Consider the following 17,089-nt stretch of genomic DNA (forward strand, 5'->3'; position numbering starts at 1 on the left):
GTCACCATCCCAGACTGCAGGCTCTGCGTTGGGTCCTCCTCTGTCTGCTAAGCTCATAAGTGTTTAAATGGCGAAGACTTTTTTTTTTCTTTCTGTTTTTATGAGAGAAATCTTTCACTTGTTGCAATTGTTTCCATTTGCGGACTAACAGTGCCCTGTAAGCAGCAGTGAACTTGCTTGGAGCCATCTCTCTGCACTGTGCACTGGATGATGCCCTCCAGGCAGTCCTGGTGCAGGACCTGTCAAGGTATTTCTCTTTGAACTTCTGGATTATCCACTCTTTTTCCAGCCTGTTGAGGTCCCTCTGACTGGCAGGGCAGCCATCTGCTAAACAAGGGCAGGTTTTTCTGCCATGAAGTACTGTGGGTAAGTTACCCGACAAATGGGAGTGTGGCTGTACTACCTCACTTCACTGTACAGTACTTTACAGCCACACTGTAAAGCAGAGAATGCCAGTGGTCTCTTTTAAAACGTGCAGACCTTTGGTCTCTGCCTGCAAGCAGGCTTTTAACTTCACTCTCTTTTCATTTTGCAGCTTCTGTTGGTGTCAGATGGATGATAGGTGTTACAGAAATTAACAAGGGCTCCACCTATGGCAACAATGACAACAAGCAGAAACAGAAGTAGTATCTTCAGAGACTGCTTCAACCCAAAGGGAACAAATACAACCTCTGAAAACTCTTTAAGTGCATATCATGGTCCTTCAAGTGAGGTCAAAGGAAGAGTAGGATGAGCAATTGCCATGCATATCTGAATTTGCACTCCTGTTATTTTTCTCCTGGGGTTTGGGCTGGATTACGCTCTTGAACGAGGCACTCCTTCGTACACTCTTCCCAACAGGTTTGCATTTGGTTGGTTGGTTTGTTTTCATCTAAAGTGTCCTAAGTTTTGAAGAGAAAAAAAATCAGCGTGCTGGTATGACGAGACTCTACCTGGAGACTGATGGATGGTTGCTGAGGTATGGGCTTTATCTTAGCTTGCTCTAAGGAAGGGATACATGTCAGTTGATTGTTACAAGATGATTAAAATTGATGACAGCTGTCTTGCTCACCTGTTAGCAGTTTAAAAAACAGTAATTTGTCAGTGTTCAAATACAGTACGACGCACTGCTTGGTGATACCAATATTGCAGCTCTGTTGAACTGACAGGAGCGCTGTAGAGTCCCACAGTGAGCACCACATGAGCCCTAGCCAGACGGCCTAGGGGCCCATTTTGTTGGCTCAGAGCCTCACAGTGGCATAACCCAGAGCAGAATTTGGACTTGTGTCCTGAGGAGAGAGCTGAGCTCCCCACTGTCACATCTTTCCCTAGGCAGTACTTAGTGGTAGAGCTGAAACTTCTAAATTCTTCTGAGAATAAATGCCATTCATAGTTTGGAAAAAGAAAAATAGGTAACAAATTACTTTTGGCTTTAAACACAGACTCAAATTCTAGGGCTTTCTAACAGCAATGGAAACAGAAAACAACTGGGTGTGCTGTAACAAAGTAATTCAAAGTGTGCATTAAAAGTTATTGCCCTGCACCCATACTGTTGTGAACCTAATTAATCCGTTGTCTGTCTTTTCAGAAAACTTACTCTTAACATTGTCTGGGGTGATAGTTCAATTATCTTCTGCTTTTCTCTTGGGGAAAAAAGAAGGAAGTGGAAGAGGGACCTTGGGCAGAGGTTATGGCTTGCTGTTTGTTATGCCTATATGGAGTTTACTGACACCCTTCTGAATTGAATAAAAGTAAGTAGGATCGAGTCCCCTGGGAAAACTGTTCCTCTCACATCCCTAGTACTGATTGTTAGGCATCCTTCTCTTGGTTTGTTGTTGTTTTTGCTCTTTAAAGTAAGAGGAGACTTCCAACTGCAGTCAGTTAAAGGAACAAAACAACAACAAAATTTGAAACCCAAAAGATATTGATATCAAGCAGTGGAGGGTATTCATGGCACATTCAGTGATGTTACATTTTCTTAGAGTAGTATTTCTAGCAGCTGGTAAAAAAAACATTTATCTTTTGATATAAAAAAATTGAAGCCAGGAACAACAGAGAGGCTAATACAACAGTGTATGAATCATTCCACGAAATATGCATTTGCTGTTCTGTACCATCAGATCATCTAGAAAGTAATCCTTTAAATATGCAGTATCTAAAGAGACATTTAGCAAGTGGCAGGAAGTAATAGCTGTTGAGGGTGAATGCAGTTATTAAGAAGTACAGTATGAAGGAAGAAATAGGCCTTGGATCTTAGGAGGGTCTCATTTTGTAGGCCTTTGTCTCTTGTGCACGTGCATTTCCTATGCTCCAAAGCATACTGAAAGAAGCTGTATGTGTCATAAAAATAATCATGGGCTTTGGTTTATTTCTTTAATGTACAAGATGTAGCCAGAGGATACTGTCTTGCTCATAAAGCTGTCTCTTGATAAACCACATACCCTTCTATGCTGAAATGCTACCATGTTTTAGTCAATACAGGTGCAATCTCAACAGTGGAAAGCACATTTCTAATGTGTAGTGTGTACATCTGAAAGACTACCATAGTGCATTAGGTGTGGAAGCGAGCCACAATTATTTGCAAATGGGTGGGAGTTGAAGAGAGAAAGCATTTCTTCAAGCTAGCATTTCATCATGGTACCCCAGAGGTATGTGAAAGTAGTTCTGAGCAGCAAATACATATTCATGTGATATAGATCAGCTTTTTTTCCCCCCTTTTTAAAGAACAATTGACTTAATATGCTGAGAGACATTTAACTTCCCATATCAATCTTTGTCCTTTTTTTCTGTAGTTGCACACAGTACTGCTTCTCTAAGAGGAAAATACCAAACACAGAAGTACAATGAATGTTTAGAATATTTCATGTTGATTTCTCTTGGAGCAGGCATTGTAACAGGCATAGGGACAAAGATGCCAGCCCTGGATCCTTCTGGAAGTCCCAGCAGACCAGGTCTGCAACCCTATGCCCTTCCAGTGTTCACTGGCCAACAGAGAAGGCTTAATGGTACTTGCCAAAGGTAAACGAGCCCTGTTCACTGTATTAGAAGAATGACATATGTCAGTAGGAAGCAGTGTTAGCCCTCCTTCACCACAAACAACTGTATGGTCGACAACTGCCTTAACGAAAGTAGTCTTACATTTGTTTATACAAAAAATAAAAATATAAAAAGCTGAAGTGCAGTGAAGGAGTCTTCTTTTGGTCTTCAGTAACAACCTCCTAACAGTTATCACCTTTCTCCTGACTCCTGAATGCTGTTCTGGATTCCTGCTTGTGTACAGGGACACCTGAAACGAGACAAAGGAGGAGACAAACAGCTGGGATACCTGTGATGATGTGCTAAAAAAGTGAAGAGCACAGCAGGCCGTGGGTGGGCCTCAACCTCAGGTACTTTCCTACTCCTTCCTTAGGATGACAGTGTAATTTCCCTCATATCATAACTGAAAGTTGGAAAGACAGGAAAAGTTTATTTGTTTAAATTCTATCTTTTGAAAGCCTAGGTCTGGATTTAAATGTCACTTTTGCTGCCTTCTCAGCAGCTTATCCAGCTGTGCCTCACCTCTAATAAAGCAGGAATTTCTACATGAAGAGGAGAGAGAGAGAATACTAAAAAGCAGTTCTCTCTCTGCTTAACAACTTAACTTACCCATTTTAAGGTCTAAAGCTGTAACGAGAATAGGTAAACATGCACTAGATTTACAAGTAACAGCTATAAGGTAACTAATTGAAATAGCAAACCAAACAAAATAACCATACCTCAATAGATCAAACACTGCAGATGTTCTCTTCTAATTGCTAACAGCTTCCGAGATCTCTGCTTTTTGAGATTGATGACTATTAAAATAAAGGGATACTAACGTCTAGGATCAGAAATTGATTTTTAAAGTTCTGAAGAGTAAGTTCTTGTTTTAGCCAAACAAACGCTGTACAGGAATCATAACTGATTGTCCTTATATCAGCATGGTGCACTGTGGCTGTTCCTTGTAGTTATGGTGTCCAAGAAGAAAGTTAATTCAGCCCTTGACACTATCCCTACCGTAGCAGGTAGCATGAGGAGGTGCACATTACCTTATTTCCTTAGGAGGGAGTGAAGAGAGACCCTTAATTCTGTTATCACTTGTGCAGCGTGCTTCTTAGATGTTTGTATTTGACAAGATACTGACAACAGCAAGATACACTGATTCCTGTCACCTCTGCAATCTTAACAACAACTTAAATTCACAGTTCCCCAGCTGCTTTCAGAAGAAAAACCCTTCACCAGCAACTCCTAAAATAAACCATTTATTGAGAAAAAAAACTTTTTTTTCTTTTTTTAATTTCATTAATCAGCCTTGTGCATAACAAATCCGAAGCTTTGCCAAAAAACCGAGTAAACAAAAAACCAGGAAAAGTTCACAGTCAGTGCACTCAACAAACAGATTTATAAAACAAGGTCCGTAACGCCTGGGAACACTACAGCATCTTTCTGAACCTAAAGAGTTCAAAAATACTACGTATCAACATTACGGTTCTCAAATGAGAAACAGGAGAAAGATCAACAACAAAAAAAAGATATGGTCCATATACAGTAGTAATGGCACTTTCACTGAAACATGCAGCTTCTTTCAACTTGCAGACACCGTCACGTGAGCAACATGTGCCAGGTACAACATACAGGAGCAGCAGAGGAAGTGACGCTTGTCACTTGTGCAGTCTTCGTAAGTCAACTTTTATACTGTTTCCCAGCACAGTCTCTATGTAAATATTACATACAGTAGTGTTTAAAAGGTATTTTTGCCCGAATAAAAAAGGCCATCGATTGAATAACTTCATTCTTCATCTGTGCAAACCTGTGAAAGGGACAAGAGGCAGTGAATTCATTTGTGTGATTCTACTCTTCGTTGCAGATGTCTGTGCGTATGTACCTCCTAAAGCTTCAGGCACATATATAGCTCTCCAAATCCAATTAACAGCCACAAGGATGAAATATGACAAGCCTTTAACGTAAGGGCAGTGCACCTCGAGAGCAGCAGAGCGCACTGCATGGTGCCAAGTTCTTGTAGCTAGATGTTTGGGAGCAACAAAGCACGTGCTCGCTCCGTTTTCCACACCTTGTTTTCTGTAGGGCATCAGCCTCACGCTGTGATACAAAGTGCTGTGGCACGGCTGCCCATGACACAGCCAGCTCACAGCGGTCTGATTCCCATCTGCAGTGTTTGCAGCCAAAGCTGTGAGACAAACCTTGACGAAAGGATGGTCGAGGAGCTGGCTGGCTGTCCACCTCATCTTTGGGTCACTTTCCAGGCAGTGGCAAAGGAAGTCTTTCCCTTCTGGACTCACTTTGTCAGGAATAGGAGGTTTATGACCCATCCCCACTCTATACATGATCTGGAAGTTGTGCTCATATTCATGCCAAGGCCTCTGCAACAGTTAACAGAATTGCTGAGCGCAAAGTTTAGTGAGTAACTTGCTACAGAACAAAGCATCTACTTGGTGCCCCAGGAAGGTAGAAGCCACCCCTAATACTTGAGCTCACTCCCAGCAGAGTCCACAGAGATTCCAGAGGAGCTGCACTTTGCATTCCATCAGTAAATGACACGCTTACCTTGCCAGTGACCATCTCTATGACAACACAGCCCAGGCTCCAGATGTCCGCTGCACGTCCATGCCCTTCTCCTTTAGCTCTAGTAATTACTTCTGGAGCCATGTATGCTTTGAAACAAGACACAATGTCATCATTTTATGCAGCAGAAGGAACCGTATATACTGATGTGATTACCCAAGCAAACCAAACACTTCTTAATACATCTGTAATGAATTACCACATTGCTTTTCTTGCTAAGTTTTGTCATGCGCTGGCTTTGGCTTCTTGTTCTTTGACACATTTGCAGCTTAGCTTAACTGCTTTTCAGTGTGAAAAGTGATAGTGAAAGTACTGGTACAGTATATGCTCTGTTAGTTTCATGCTTTGCAACACAGAGATTAAGCAGCTGTTCCCTAAGAACACTTCAGTTTCAGTACGGCTGTTGAGAAAGATGATAAAATCCCAGAAAACAAATCTCCAGAACCTTTATCATTAACCAGACAAACAGCATTCTACCTTTCCAGTTACAACATTATGCTTATGGATGTAAAGCCCATCTACCTAGCAAAGATTAAACCAAGTTTCCCTGAGCCATACTCTCTTACGTTTGATAGAGGTACCTTCTTTTATGGTAGCCAGAGGAGTTTCTGCATCACACACGCTTCCTTACCTGCGGTACCCAACGTACTGTTCACTTCTCCAGGCATCGTCTGAGTGTTGTTCTTCAGCTTCACTGAGCAGCCAAAGTCTCCCAGTTTAATCAGTCCAGATGAGGTAAGAAAGATGTTGGCTCCTACAGAAGACAAAGAGAAACAGTAACAACTGTTAAACACCAGCGCTGAACTCAGCCAGGACGACTCCTCACCATCATACACTACTGGAAGTCCTATGGTATGGCCAATCCTGCAAACATCACAGCGAGACCACAAGTAGACTGCAGGTCAGCTGGCAGAACAGCTCGAGCTGTGAGTTCTCCAGGAAAGATTAATGGTATGCACAGAACAGAACTGCCCTCAGGGGTTCGTTACAGATCCTTCTCCCATGTCACACACACGATCCTTTTAAAAAGGGCCCTTTTGAATATAACCTTTCAAAAGAAGCTTCTCACTTCTGTCCCACCTTGAACAAGGGGCAGTGTGGGAATTGTTGGCTGCTCCTCTTTTCTGTCCTCTTACTTGATGACTGACTTAATGCCCAGCTAGCTTGGCTGGACACCTTCAAGATTTGAATGGAAAATAAGGAGCCCTTACAGAGCTCAAGTCAAAAAAGGCAGTGCAGGTCAATGATGCCCCAAACTCCCCATTTCTCAAAGGATTCCCCTTACAGCTCTGAGAATGCTTGATAACTAAAGCAAAATGTTTTTAGTCCAAGAGGTGTTAGGCATTAAAAAAGGAGGAAAACCAACAGAATTCGTTAACAGAAATCAGTTCTAACCTTTGATTACCATAAGCCTTCTGAAGGGAGAATTAACTTTCAGTAAATACTACTCAACATTGTGTCCCTCTGTTTTCCAGTGCCAGCATGCAGGTGCCCACACATACTCAAGATCAGAATTCTTTCTGCTGGCAAACTGCAGAACTCAGCCAGGCACCTGCACAGGTTCCTTCCGCCCCAAACCATTCCATGGTCCTACATCACCATGGGCCCTGCAGCCAGGAGCACACAACACAACACACACACAGCACCCCTCAGCTCCCTGAATAAAACAAACCTGCAAAAGCACAGCAAGAGGGCAGCTCAGCAGGACTCTACATATAGGCACAGCAATAGGTGAGTCACTGTTAGGTGACTTCAAACAACTGCCCACACGAAACTGCTCAAGTGGGTGCAAAGGGCCTGAGCTGAAATGCAAGATCTCTCTTCTGGCTGAATATGAAGTTACTGCGATAACCTGGCTTAATGCATTTTAAGAAACTACCCATAAGGCCTTCCAGATCCTTGAAAAAAAAAAAAAAAGAAAAAAATTATGGCACTTTTCTAGCATAAACATTACTGCACAAGCTCCTATCAGCCCTCCTCCTGAAAACATCCAAAACTGCCAAAAGCAACAAGTCTAAATTTCAGAATGTCACCAGGAGGAAAAAGAGAAAACTTGAAGACTCGCATTGCTGACATTTTCTGGGTGGTGAATGAGTCCTCCAATGATGTGCTGTTTGTTGGAGCCTCTAAGCCACTCGGTCCGTGCTTTGGACAACAAGGCTGAGCTCTAGGAGTTACAAATCAGATCAGATGGAAGGCAGTACTTTGAGGATGCACGTTCCTTTTTACCCTAGACAGTAAATGTGACTGGATACATAACCATACCATATCTGCGTGGTTAATAAGCAAAGTAAAAACAGAGATCATGGCGAAAACAATGAAAAGGCTCAACACCTATATCTGTTCCTTCTCCCCTACACACACACTATCAAAGTAGCTCCACTGTACTTAGTGAAGGGAAGGAAGGAGCACAGCTCTGCAAAATACTACTGCAGTTTACACCACAAGTCCTTTCTGGCAGACTGCAAGCAGAGCAAACACCAAAAGCAGTACTCTGCTAGAGCGAACAGCTGTGAGCCACAGCATTTAAACTCAACTTTTGAGGATCAGTCCCATATTAAGCACAGTGACACTAGTGTGATACTCCAGAGGTGTTGGTCTCAATACTGAGAGCCCAAGCAGCAGTACGGAAATCCTCATGACTAAAGTGGCCTAATTTCACCAACAGGTCAGCTCACAGCCACTCCTCAGCAATGCCTCACCTCAGCAGCAAAACAGCCAGTTGATTTAAGGAACAACTCGCCTCAGGCCAAATGCTACCCCTTTTGATGAGGAAATCAGTTTTATCATCCTCTTTTCCACACTCCTAGAAAGCGTGAAATGCCCACAGTCTCCTGCTGAATAACCTTCTGCCTCCTGTTGATTGACCTTCCTTCCCTCTGCTCACCACAAAGAGACAAAGGGGGGAAAGCAGAAATTCTGAGAGCTAACACAAAAGTTAACAAGAGTACAATAACACTTTGATGAAGACTTCACAGCCTGGAGCATCTCATTCATGGGCTTCTGATTTACTCAAGTTTCAGATACAATGCCTTCATTTTCTGTATTCAGGCTGAAAATGCAATCTGAGCACCCTAAGTAATATGCACTGCTCTCCCAAAGAGAGGGCACCAGGCTCCACCTTACGATTAACATTTCTCACTTCAGCACTTGCGAGACCACGCTTGGAGTGCCGTGTCTTGTTCTGCAGCTGCTCAGTACTAGGCAGATGCTGACAGAGTGCAGGGTCATCGAGGTGGTCAGAGGGCTGCTACACACCACGTGCAAGGAGAGGCTGAGAGATGGGTTTGCTCAGCTTGGGGAAGCGAAGGCCAGGGGAGTGTGCAGAGAGAGGGAAATTAGTGCTGTTTTCGACTTCAGTGGTATCATGAAGGCTGAAACAGAATTTTCCTCAAAGAGGCACAGTGGAATGGTACAGGGCAACGGAACAAATTGCAGCATCTGCAAATTCCAGGGAAGTATCAGGAAAAAGTTGTTCACAGCAGGGATGGTTGGCCACTGGGATGAGACCCAAGAAAGAGGGAATCCCCATCCCTGGAGATACTCATCACTCAGACACCTTCCTGAGCAATCTGATCTAACTTCATGTTGGATCTGATGCTGGGGCAGGCCCTGCTTTGAGCAGAGGGCTCTGCCAGAGATGTCCAGAGGTTCTCTTCAGCATTAAATATTCCATCATTATTATTCTGAGGTACAGCTTCCCAGCAAAACAAGAAGTAATCGTAACTAAAGAAATCTTTAGTCTTAAATCTTTAGACTTAGTTTTTAGCCACAGGGGTTAAAATCCAGTAGGTAAGATAAAGTATAAGTACCCAAAAAGACCGACTCACCTATGACATTGGCACCAGCTACTTGGTACATAGATGCAGACTAATAAAAGCAGTGCCTGGACTGCAGCCACTGCTCTTCTCAGCATCTCTCACAACCACCGTTTGAAAAAGGATTCACCACAGCTGTGTCTCGCTGCACCTTTTATGCTCACAGACCTGGATGCCTCAACAGCATCTGAAGGGCTGCAGTGGCCCCAGTGGACACTACTAACCTCATGACTTAATTTCTGAGCACCAGGAGCTTGCCAGTGCCAACTGTGGGATACAATAACACACTTCTTAAGAGCAGTTATTTATCTGATGCTGAAAGAGTCAGACACACAGTGATAGTTGGCAAATCAAACATGCGAGATCTACTGTGATCTGCCAGTGAGATTCCCATAGAAAAGCAGTTTTAACACAGTCTCAATGACACATCACCATTCTTCCCTACAAGAAAAATAAGAGTAACTGGCTGTATGTAAGAGTAAATCTTCTGGTATTATGCAAAAAGTAAAAACAGTTTTCTTTACTGCTGTTGTCTGAGAACCTGAGGATGCAGTTTTAGCATAAAAAAAGAGATGGAGCAAGAGGTTAACCCTAAGGCAGCCTTTATAGAAATACTCTCTTCTGCATTCTGTCTTCAAATTCTGCCATTAAGTTAAGGGAAAGTCTATACACAGTTCTGTCAGAAGTGACCCTCTGTAAGCTGTTATTACTCTCAAGGAATGCCCCAGCATTTAGTATGAGGAACCTGTTGCAACAGAAATGCCTCGATTAATGCAGCATTACAGTTCTGTTAAACAGCTCTTCTCTCTTCAGTGCTTTTCTCTGAGAGGAAGACATAATTGGATACATATCCAGAAATAAGCAACGACATAGAGGAGCACTAAAGAAACTCCTATCAGTCAACCTTGGATTTGGATCACGAGCTTCCAGGAGGGTGCAATCCAGCTACAGATAACCTGGACATGGAATGACCAAGTAAAGGACAAGGAAGGCACTGTGAAAGACACAGAGGAAAATCCACAATTGCAGGGAAACCTTTGGTCAGGAAGGAGAACCAGAAAAGGCAAGACTGCTGGGGAATGGTATGAGGGAAAGTTTTTTCTAGGAAAAAAAAAGCCAAAACTGACTCAAGAATGGCCTACCTGAGTGGGAGGCCTCTGGATCGTAGATAGTTCTTTTCCCAAATGAGAAGCACGAGGCCAAAGGACCAAGAGCAACTGGGAACCTCCTACACTGCTGCGCTGGTTCAAAACCCTGTGAGCAAGAGGGACATAGAAACCCAGCATCGTTGGGTTGCACTGCCTTGTCATAAAATGAGCATTCATGGGGCAAACTGTGTGCACTGTTCCCCTACCTCCTACTAAGTTTCTTCCAGAGGTGAGCAAAATATGTCAAACTAATAAAAACAAGATAACCAAACATGGAGAATGTTCTCGGAAGGTGCAGGAAAAGAAAAATGAATGTGAAATGCAGACTGACACCGGGTACCTTAAGCAAATACCAGAACCAACTCCCCTTCAGTTACTGTAGTTCTACTCTGTTTACTTTGTAAGTGAAACCTGAGAGCCAGGCATGAGGAGATAGATACATGTATGGGAATAACAAAAACCAACAAAAAAGCCATGATACATAGTTCTACCATGTCCAATAAACTTCTTTTAACAAAGCTTTGACTGTTGTGTTCAATCAACCATTTGTCTGAAAGAATAAAACTCTTCTGTGGAATAGGAATTGCTAGGAAAAGATCTGCTGGACGACTCTAGCGAAGTACACTGTTTGTCAGCTCCTGGAAAATGACATAGTTTCCTGCACAGCCATGAAGAAGAGCATTTCACAACTCAGTACATTAACAAGAGAAATACAAGGACCAAAATTTGAGTTTGGAAGAATCCTCAACAATCCTCACCACCTCTACAAACGCTATGTAAGCCATGGGCAGAAATTAGGAGTTTGCAATGCCACCTGGGAACGTTTTCTTTTTATGTTCTGTGCTTAAAAAGGGACATGTAACTAGCCAACCTGGAAACTGGAAATTGAAGAACGCGTGAAAGGTTCTTTACTCAACTGTTGTATAGGTGAGGTGCACTGTACCTGAGAAAGAAGAGTCATCCCATCCTCCTCTCCCCCCACCTTCACCTACAACACTAAAACAACATTACCTTTTTGGTTCACATTACCTTTAATGTCTCGATGAACGATACCATGTTCATGTAGAACATTGATAGCAATCGTGATCTGCTTTGTGTAGAGCCTAATGACATGCTCCTGAAGGCCCAGTTTTGACACCTCCTCCAGAGTGCCCTCATCACAGTACTCCATGAAGATGTACATCTCTTCCTGTTGTGGGAATCAAACCAAATGTCTTTGATTGCAATTTTCTTTAACTGCTGACTACATTTTCCTTTTGTTTTTAACTGTGAAAGGGTAAGTTTTAGTGGAAGTACCTCTGATCACAGAATATCTGACAAATCATCTCTTTAATTGGGCATGCTTCATCCTAATATTCACTTTCACAGCTCTGGAAAATCTCTTTCTCACGTCTATCCTTGTCACTTGTACACAACTGATATTATGTGGTGGCATAACCAAAAAGCACTTTGGAAATCTTGGAGGCACATTAAGCAAAAATACATAAAGGCCCTTTGCATATTTAGAAAGAATTTAGATATTTTTTCCCCAGTTTCTGCACTAACACCTGTTGAATATTTGAGGAGAGCAAGGTTTTTGTTGCTGTTTGTTCCTCAAATAAGCACGCCAATTGAAACTCACTTTAAAGAAAATTTTGGTACTTGTTCCCTTTCTCTCTCCGAGCCCATTTTGGAACTTTCAGCCAAATGCAGACTGATTTAAGACAAAAAGATGGCAAAGATGCTCAACTCTTAGAACCAGCGTAAGAAACTAAGGACCCAGTGGCACAGACATCCAAAGTTGTGTCCCCAAGAAAAGAAATGCAGAGAGAAAGCAGCCTTTATCCCTTTCTAAAACAGCAGTGAGCAGACAATCAACATATCCATTTTGATTAAGTCAGTCAGACACACACAGTTTTCCAGCTCAACACTCAGCATCCTACTCCCTACCAGGAACAGGCAGAAATACAGGAAAGAGTCAAGACTTGGAAAAGGGAAAAGGCACATGGAAAGCAGAGAGTAAGAGAAAGTCAGGTATCTCAACAAGCAGCTGTGGGACCCAACTCTTTAAAAAGACAACCAGGGTTCTGTTGCTCAGGTAAGAAAACACTGCTGCTAACAGTGAGAAGTTTTAGGCTGCATCTCTAACCTTCATCTACCCACCAAAGTTATCAAAAGGTACATAACACAGTTTGCACTTAAAGCAGACAAACAGAGCTCACTTACTGTAAACCCTCTTTGTTTATGTACTGGTTCCAGCAAATTTCTGCAAGCTACATTTTAGAGAGATCTTAGAGTAATCTTTTAGAGTATTCTCAGGCAGAAATACACATTGAAATGCAGACGCACCCAGACAAATAAGTTAAACTAGAACGTTCTGAAGTAAAACCTCCAATGAACCAAGGCTTCTTAAAATACTCTCAGCCCTATATACAAACCCCTCCCATGATTGATGTTTTCTTACCCTGTGGAGCTCCACACCAAAATATCGAACAAGATTAGGGTGCTTGATGCCTTCAAAAATCTTCAGTTCATCGGCTGTTTCTTTGATGGTTTTGTGATCATTAGGCTGAAATCTTATCTGCAAGAAACAGTTTTCATTATTTAACTGCTATTAACTTTCAAACAGTTAAGGAACAATAACTTAAAGAAAACATATAAAAATCAAGAAAGCAGCTAAAAATTGGATTTTTTTCTCCAAAATAGTACAGTCACAGAAGTTGTTCCAAAATTCCATCTTCATTTACAAGTAGAAAAATGTTACACAAGTACATAAATGTTACACAATCATGCACATGTGTGTATCTCTTCAGAGCTTGCCTTCTAGCTTAAATATGGTGATACAAGAGGATCTGAGAATAACATCAGTAACAGCTATTCTTTCAAGGAAGAATAATTGCCAAGTATTTCATCAAGGGAGATTTAGGGATTTGCTCTGAGGGGTTTCTTTACTGAGAATGAGGCAGCTGCAAGGAAAGGGTGTGGCATGAAACAAAACCAATCAGAAGCGCTTTGATTAAAGGCACAGTTTTCATTAACTGTCCTACAGTACAGTGAGATGTGTTTTTCTTGGAGGGAAAAAAATCAGCAATAGTCTGCAAAACTGACGTAGGTCTCCCACTCACACAAAACTAAGCAAAATCCTCAGGAAGTTACAGGAAATGCTACTTCTACTATTCCAATAGAACACAGAAATGTCATTAATTGTGTACAAGACAACCACTAAAAATAATTTTATTTTATTTTTTTAAATAGAATTTTGCAATTTCGTTTTCTCTGTACAACAATTCCTATTATAGGTTTTGGGAATGGCGTCCAAGTATTCCACATGCTCCAATTCTCCAAAAGTCACAACACTGCATTTGCAGTAAACCCTTTCCATTATTATTTGTAGAGGTATTGATGATTCGGTGGTTAAGACAGTGAAGGGATTTGATTTAGTAGTTGGGTAGGGATAGTGATAGGAGGATGGTTGGACTAGATGATCTTGTAGGTCCTTTCCAACCTTATGAACCTATGAACCTATGAAGTATGAAGAAATGAAGCACTACTACCTGAAATGTCTAGGGGAAATGTCACTTTCAATCTTCAAAGCTGGTATTAGTCAGTGCACAACTATGGCACAAGAAAAGTTAAGCACAAGTCCAGCTTTTCTTTTCCATACTTTTCTGAGCTCACATACATATCATGTATGTGGAAGAATTGGCTCATAAAAATGTAACTGCTCTACCACCCAATGGCTGCCATGGTAACTGCTGCCAACACTTTGATGGCCATCACTGTGTAAGGATATAGAAATGCAGTAAAACAGTATACATGCTTTTAAAAACAAAACATTGGAGGGAGAAGGATCTCTAAGCCTACACAGCTTTACTTAATTCCTTAATGAAAATCAGGTTTTCTGTAACCAACAGGTTAAGCAACAGCTTTATGACTCACCCTATCTCACTTAAACTACAGAAGCTGAAAAACATCTGATGTGACAAGTCCTACCTTTTTATCTAAGAAATGAAGAAAAAGTAAATAAAATGAGGAATACTGTAAAGTAAGACAAATTTGTGCACCGTTTCTACTACTCAGAAAACTCTGAGCATAAGATCACTTTGGGAGGGTTCACACTTATTAAGCAAGTATTCATTCAACTGCATGTGGAATTATTCATATTCTTTTTACATAAATTTACACTGAAACTTCTGCACTGAGAGAAAAAGCTTAAGGAACATAAGGAAAAACAAGCAACAAATTGCAATTGTGGCTACAGGAAGAAAAGATTTGTCTTCCTATCCTTTTCAGGCTAGCTAACAACATTCAGAAGACCCACAACTCAGGCATGTTTGGTTTGGAAGAACAGCAAGAGCAGGAGTGATTCTTGCACACAGAATACTCACTTCTTTCATAGCCATCAGCTCTCCAGTATCAACACTGATGCATGTATATACCTTCCCATATTGGCCTTCACCTGCAGAGTTAAAACAAGACAAATGAATTACACTGCACTGAATAACTCATATACATTAACTGAATACAGCTTGCCAAAGTCATTCGCCTGTATTTTCATTTAAACTTTCAAGTAGCTTTTAACCTGTAGCAATTCAAAAAACACCATAGTACTGAATTCAATGTCGTATTTTCACTTTTTATCAACTTAACAGGCTGACCTGAAAGAAAACCGCTCAAGTATGAGGATTTTTCCACAATCCTGAACCAAAGAGAAAATAATAGTCATATGGAGGAAGCGACAACATTGATGAATAAAGCAAATCCCAAAGATTGCAGTCATTTCCACTCTATTTGTGGTTCTTCCAAAAGCAGAACTCAACATATCTTCTGTAGAGTTGAACACATGCAGGAACTGCAGGATAATACATAAATAATCATCCTGACCAAAGCTTTTTACTCCTTTGCTTCTCATTATTTGGGCAGGGAAAACTTCACTGAACTTCTCCATAAAGGAAATCCTAGCTACAACTGTATCTTGTACTTCAAGATCTGATTTCAGTTGGTATTACCTACACAAAGACGTAAGATTTCCAAAGACAGTCTCAGTCTTCCTTCAAAAATTTTTTTCTTTTTTTCTCCAGACTGATAAAAGAATGTATAACAAACTTACCAATTTTGTTTCCTCTTTGCCACTTGAAAGTCACTTTTCTCAAACCTACATGCATGACATTATCGTAAGATTTTGGTGTGTCACAAACTTGGCCAATGATATTCTTCCTCCTCATCTCTCTGTATCTCCTTTCTTCAAACAACTGAACAGACTTCTGAACAGCTTCAATCGGTGCTTGCTTGGAAACACTGTCTAAAAGAAGAGCGATGAACAATTTCTGTGATCGAGAAATATTCTCTGTCTTTATATTTTATTTTGTTACCTTCTGATATCATGTCAAGGGACCTGACCCCAGGGGATAAATATTTTGGGCATCAAATTTAAGACATAGCAAAAAGAATAAAGCATTTTAGAAATCACATATGAATTAAATATGAAACTAAAGGAAAATAAGAATGCTGGTACTTTTCTACTCATCTTTTAATCGATTAAAGGAAATTAAATTACAGGAAATACCTGTAATTAACCACAGGTAAATAATGGAAATGCGTTAGGGTCATTAAGGACAGAAGGGCAGTAAAGTTCTTACTCTACCAAATTGTAAAATTTTTCTGTTATTTCAAATATTTAGAGGCCTTATGTAACTCCAATTTGAAGTCTTATCATGAACCTGAATCCCAGCCAGTGAAGGTAGAAAACATTTCAAGAAAGCAATCATTTATACCCTCCTCGTTAAGAAGAGAAATTATGCATCCATCACTCTTGACAGACAGTAGTACAACCTTTTTCTAACAGCTTCCAAAAGATACTGAAATATCTTCATATTCTTCGGTCTGCATATAATTAATACCAGTTTTTAATCCTTGTCTTATCTACAGCAGATAGTAAGAGCAGTTCCCTTTGCAACGTTCTTTTAGAAATTTTCTGTTTGCTTCTCATTCTTCTTATCCTTCCAGTTTAAACCAACTCAATTTATTCAGTGTTTATGAAGTGAAAAAGAAGCCTTCCAGATTTCAAAAAGAAAAATAAATCCCCTTTATGGGAACAAAGCTGTGAAAACCTTTTCAAATGAGCATTAACATTCAGATTTATAACACAGCAACAGTTTAGGAAATGCTACATTACAGTGACTCCTAGACTCCTACCTTTAGTCTGGTTGATTAAGGTTCTGAGCTCCCAACTCCGCCGGGATGAGCCACTTGAATCTCCTTTTGGATATGATGGTTCTAGAGAAATAATACTGTCAGCATAAAAGTGGCTTTATCTCATATTAAGGATTATGAGTCACATACAGCAGAAACTGAAATCTTAATATCTTATGTATCAGGACTAATATACCCTACAAGTATGTAAAGAAGAGTAAGCTCTCAAATTAAAAAATGACTTATCTTTAGAAAACAAGTTATGAGAGACACAGGTTAGCGGGTAATAATGGTGGTATGTGGATGGTTGGACTAGATTATACATCTCAGACATCTTTTCCAACCTTAGCCTTAATGATTCTGTGATTCTAT

The 17,089-nt window shown here is 40.8% G+C and overlaps 2 protein-coding genes across 7 annotated transcripts in view; one reads left to right on the forward strand and one right to left on the reverse strand.

Moving 5' to 3' along the window:
- Positions 1 to 1,531, forward strand: part of AGPAT4 (1-acylglycerol-3-phosphate O-acyltransferase 4) — a 69,486-nt gene extending 67,955 nt beyond the window's left edge. The window contains exon 9 of the mRNA XM_065731161.1: positions 536 to 1,531. Within this exon, the coding sequence (XP_065587233.1) occupies positions 536 to 627 (92 nt within the window). The 3' untranslated portion in view covers positions 628 to 1,531. The remainder of the gene's footprint in view (positions 1 to 535) is intronic.
- Positions 1,532 to 4,671: 3,140 nt separating this feature from the next.
- MAP3K4 (mitogen-activated protein kinase kinase kinase 4) overlaps positions 4,672 to 17,089 on the reverse strand; it is a 70,363-nt gene continuing 57,945 nt past the window's right edge. For all 6 annotated transcript variants that reach the window (XM_065731214.1, XM_065731206.1, XM_065731190.1 and 3 more), the window contains 9 exons: positions 16,721 to 16,801; positions 15,636 to 15,827; positions 14,914 to 14,984; positions 12,990 to 13,106; positions 11,576 to 11,735; positions 6,212 to 6,334; positions 5,563 to 5,669; positions 5,199 to 5,378; positions 4,672 to 4,807 (listed from right to left, as the gene is read on the reverse strand). In XM_065731214.1, coding sequence (XP_065587286.1) covers positions 4,787 to 4,807; positions 5,199 to 5,378; positions 5,563 to 5,669; positions 6,212 to 6,334; positions 11,576 to 11,735; positions 12,990 to 13,106; positions 14,914 to 14,984; positions 15,636 to 15,827; positions 16,721 to 16,801 — 1,052 coding nt within the window. In that variant the 3' untranslated portion in view covers positions 4,672 to 4,786. The remainder of the gene's footprint in view (positions 4,808 to 5,198; positions 5,379 to 5,562; positions 5,670 to 6,211; positions 6,335 to 11,575; positions 11,736 to 12,989; positions 13,107 to 14,913; positions 14,985 to 15,635; positions 15,828 to 16,720; positions 16,802 to 17,089) is intronic.

Source organism: Cyrtonyx montezumae, unplaced genomic scaffold (assembly GCF_038088225.1).
Source record: "Cyrtonyx montezumae isolate F1298 unplaced genomic scaffold, pur_monq_1.0 scaffold_0, whole genome shotgun sequence".
NCBI classification, from domain to species: domain Eukaryota; kingdom Metazoa; phylum Chordata; class Aves; order Galliformes; family Odontophoridae; genus Cyrtonyx; species Cyrtonyx montezumae.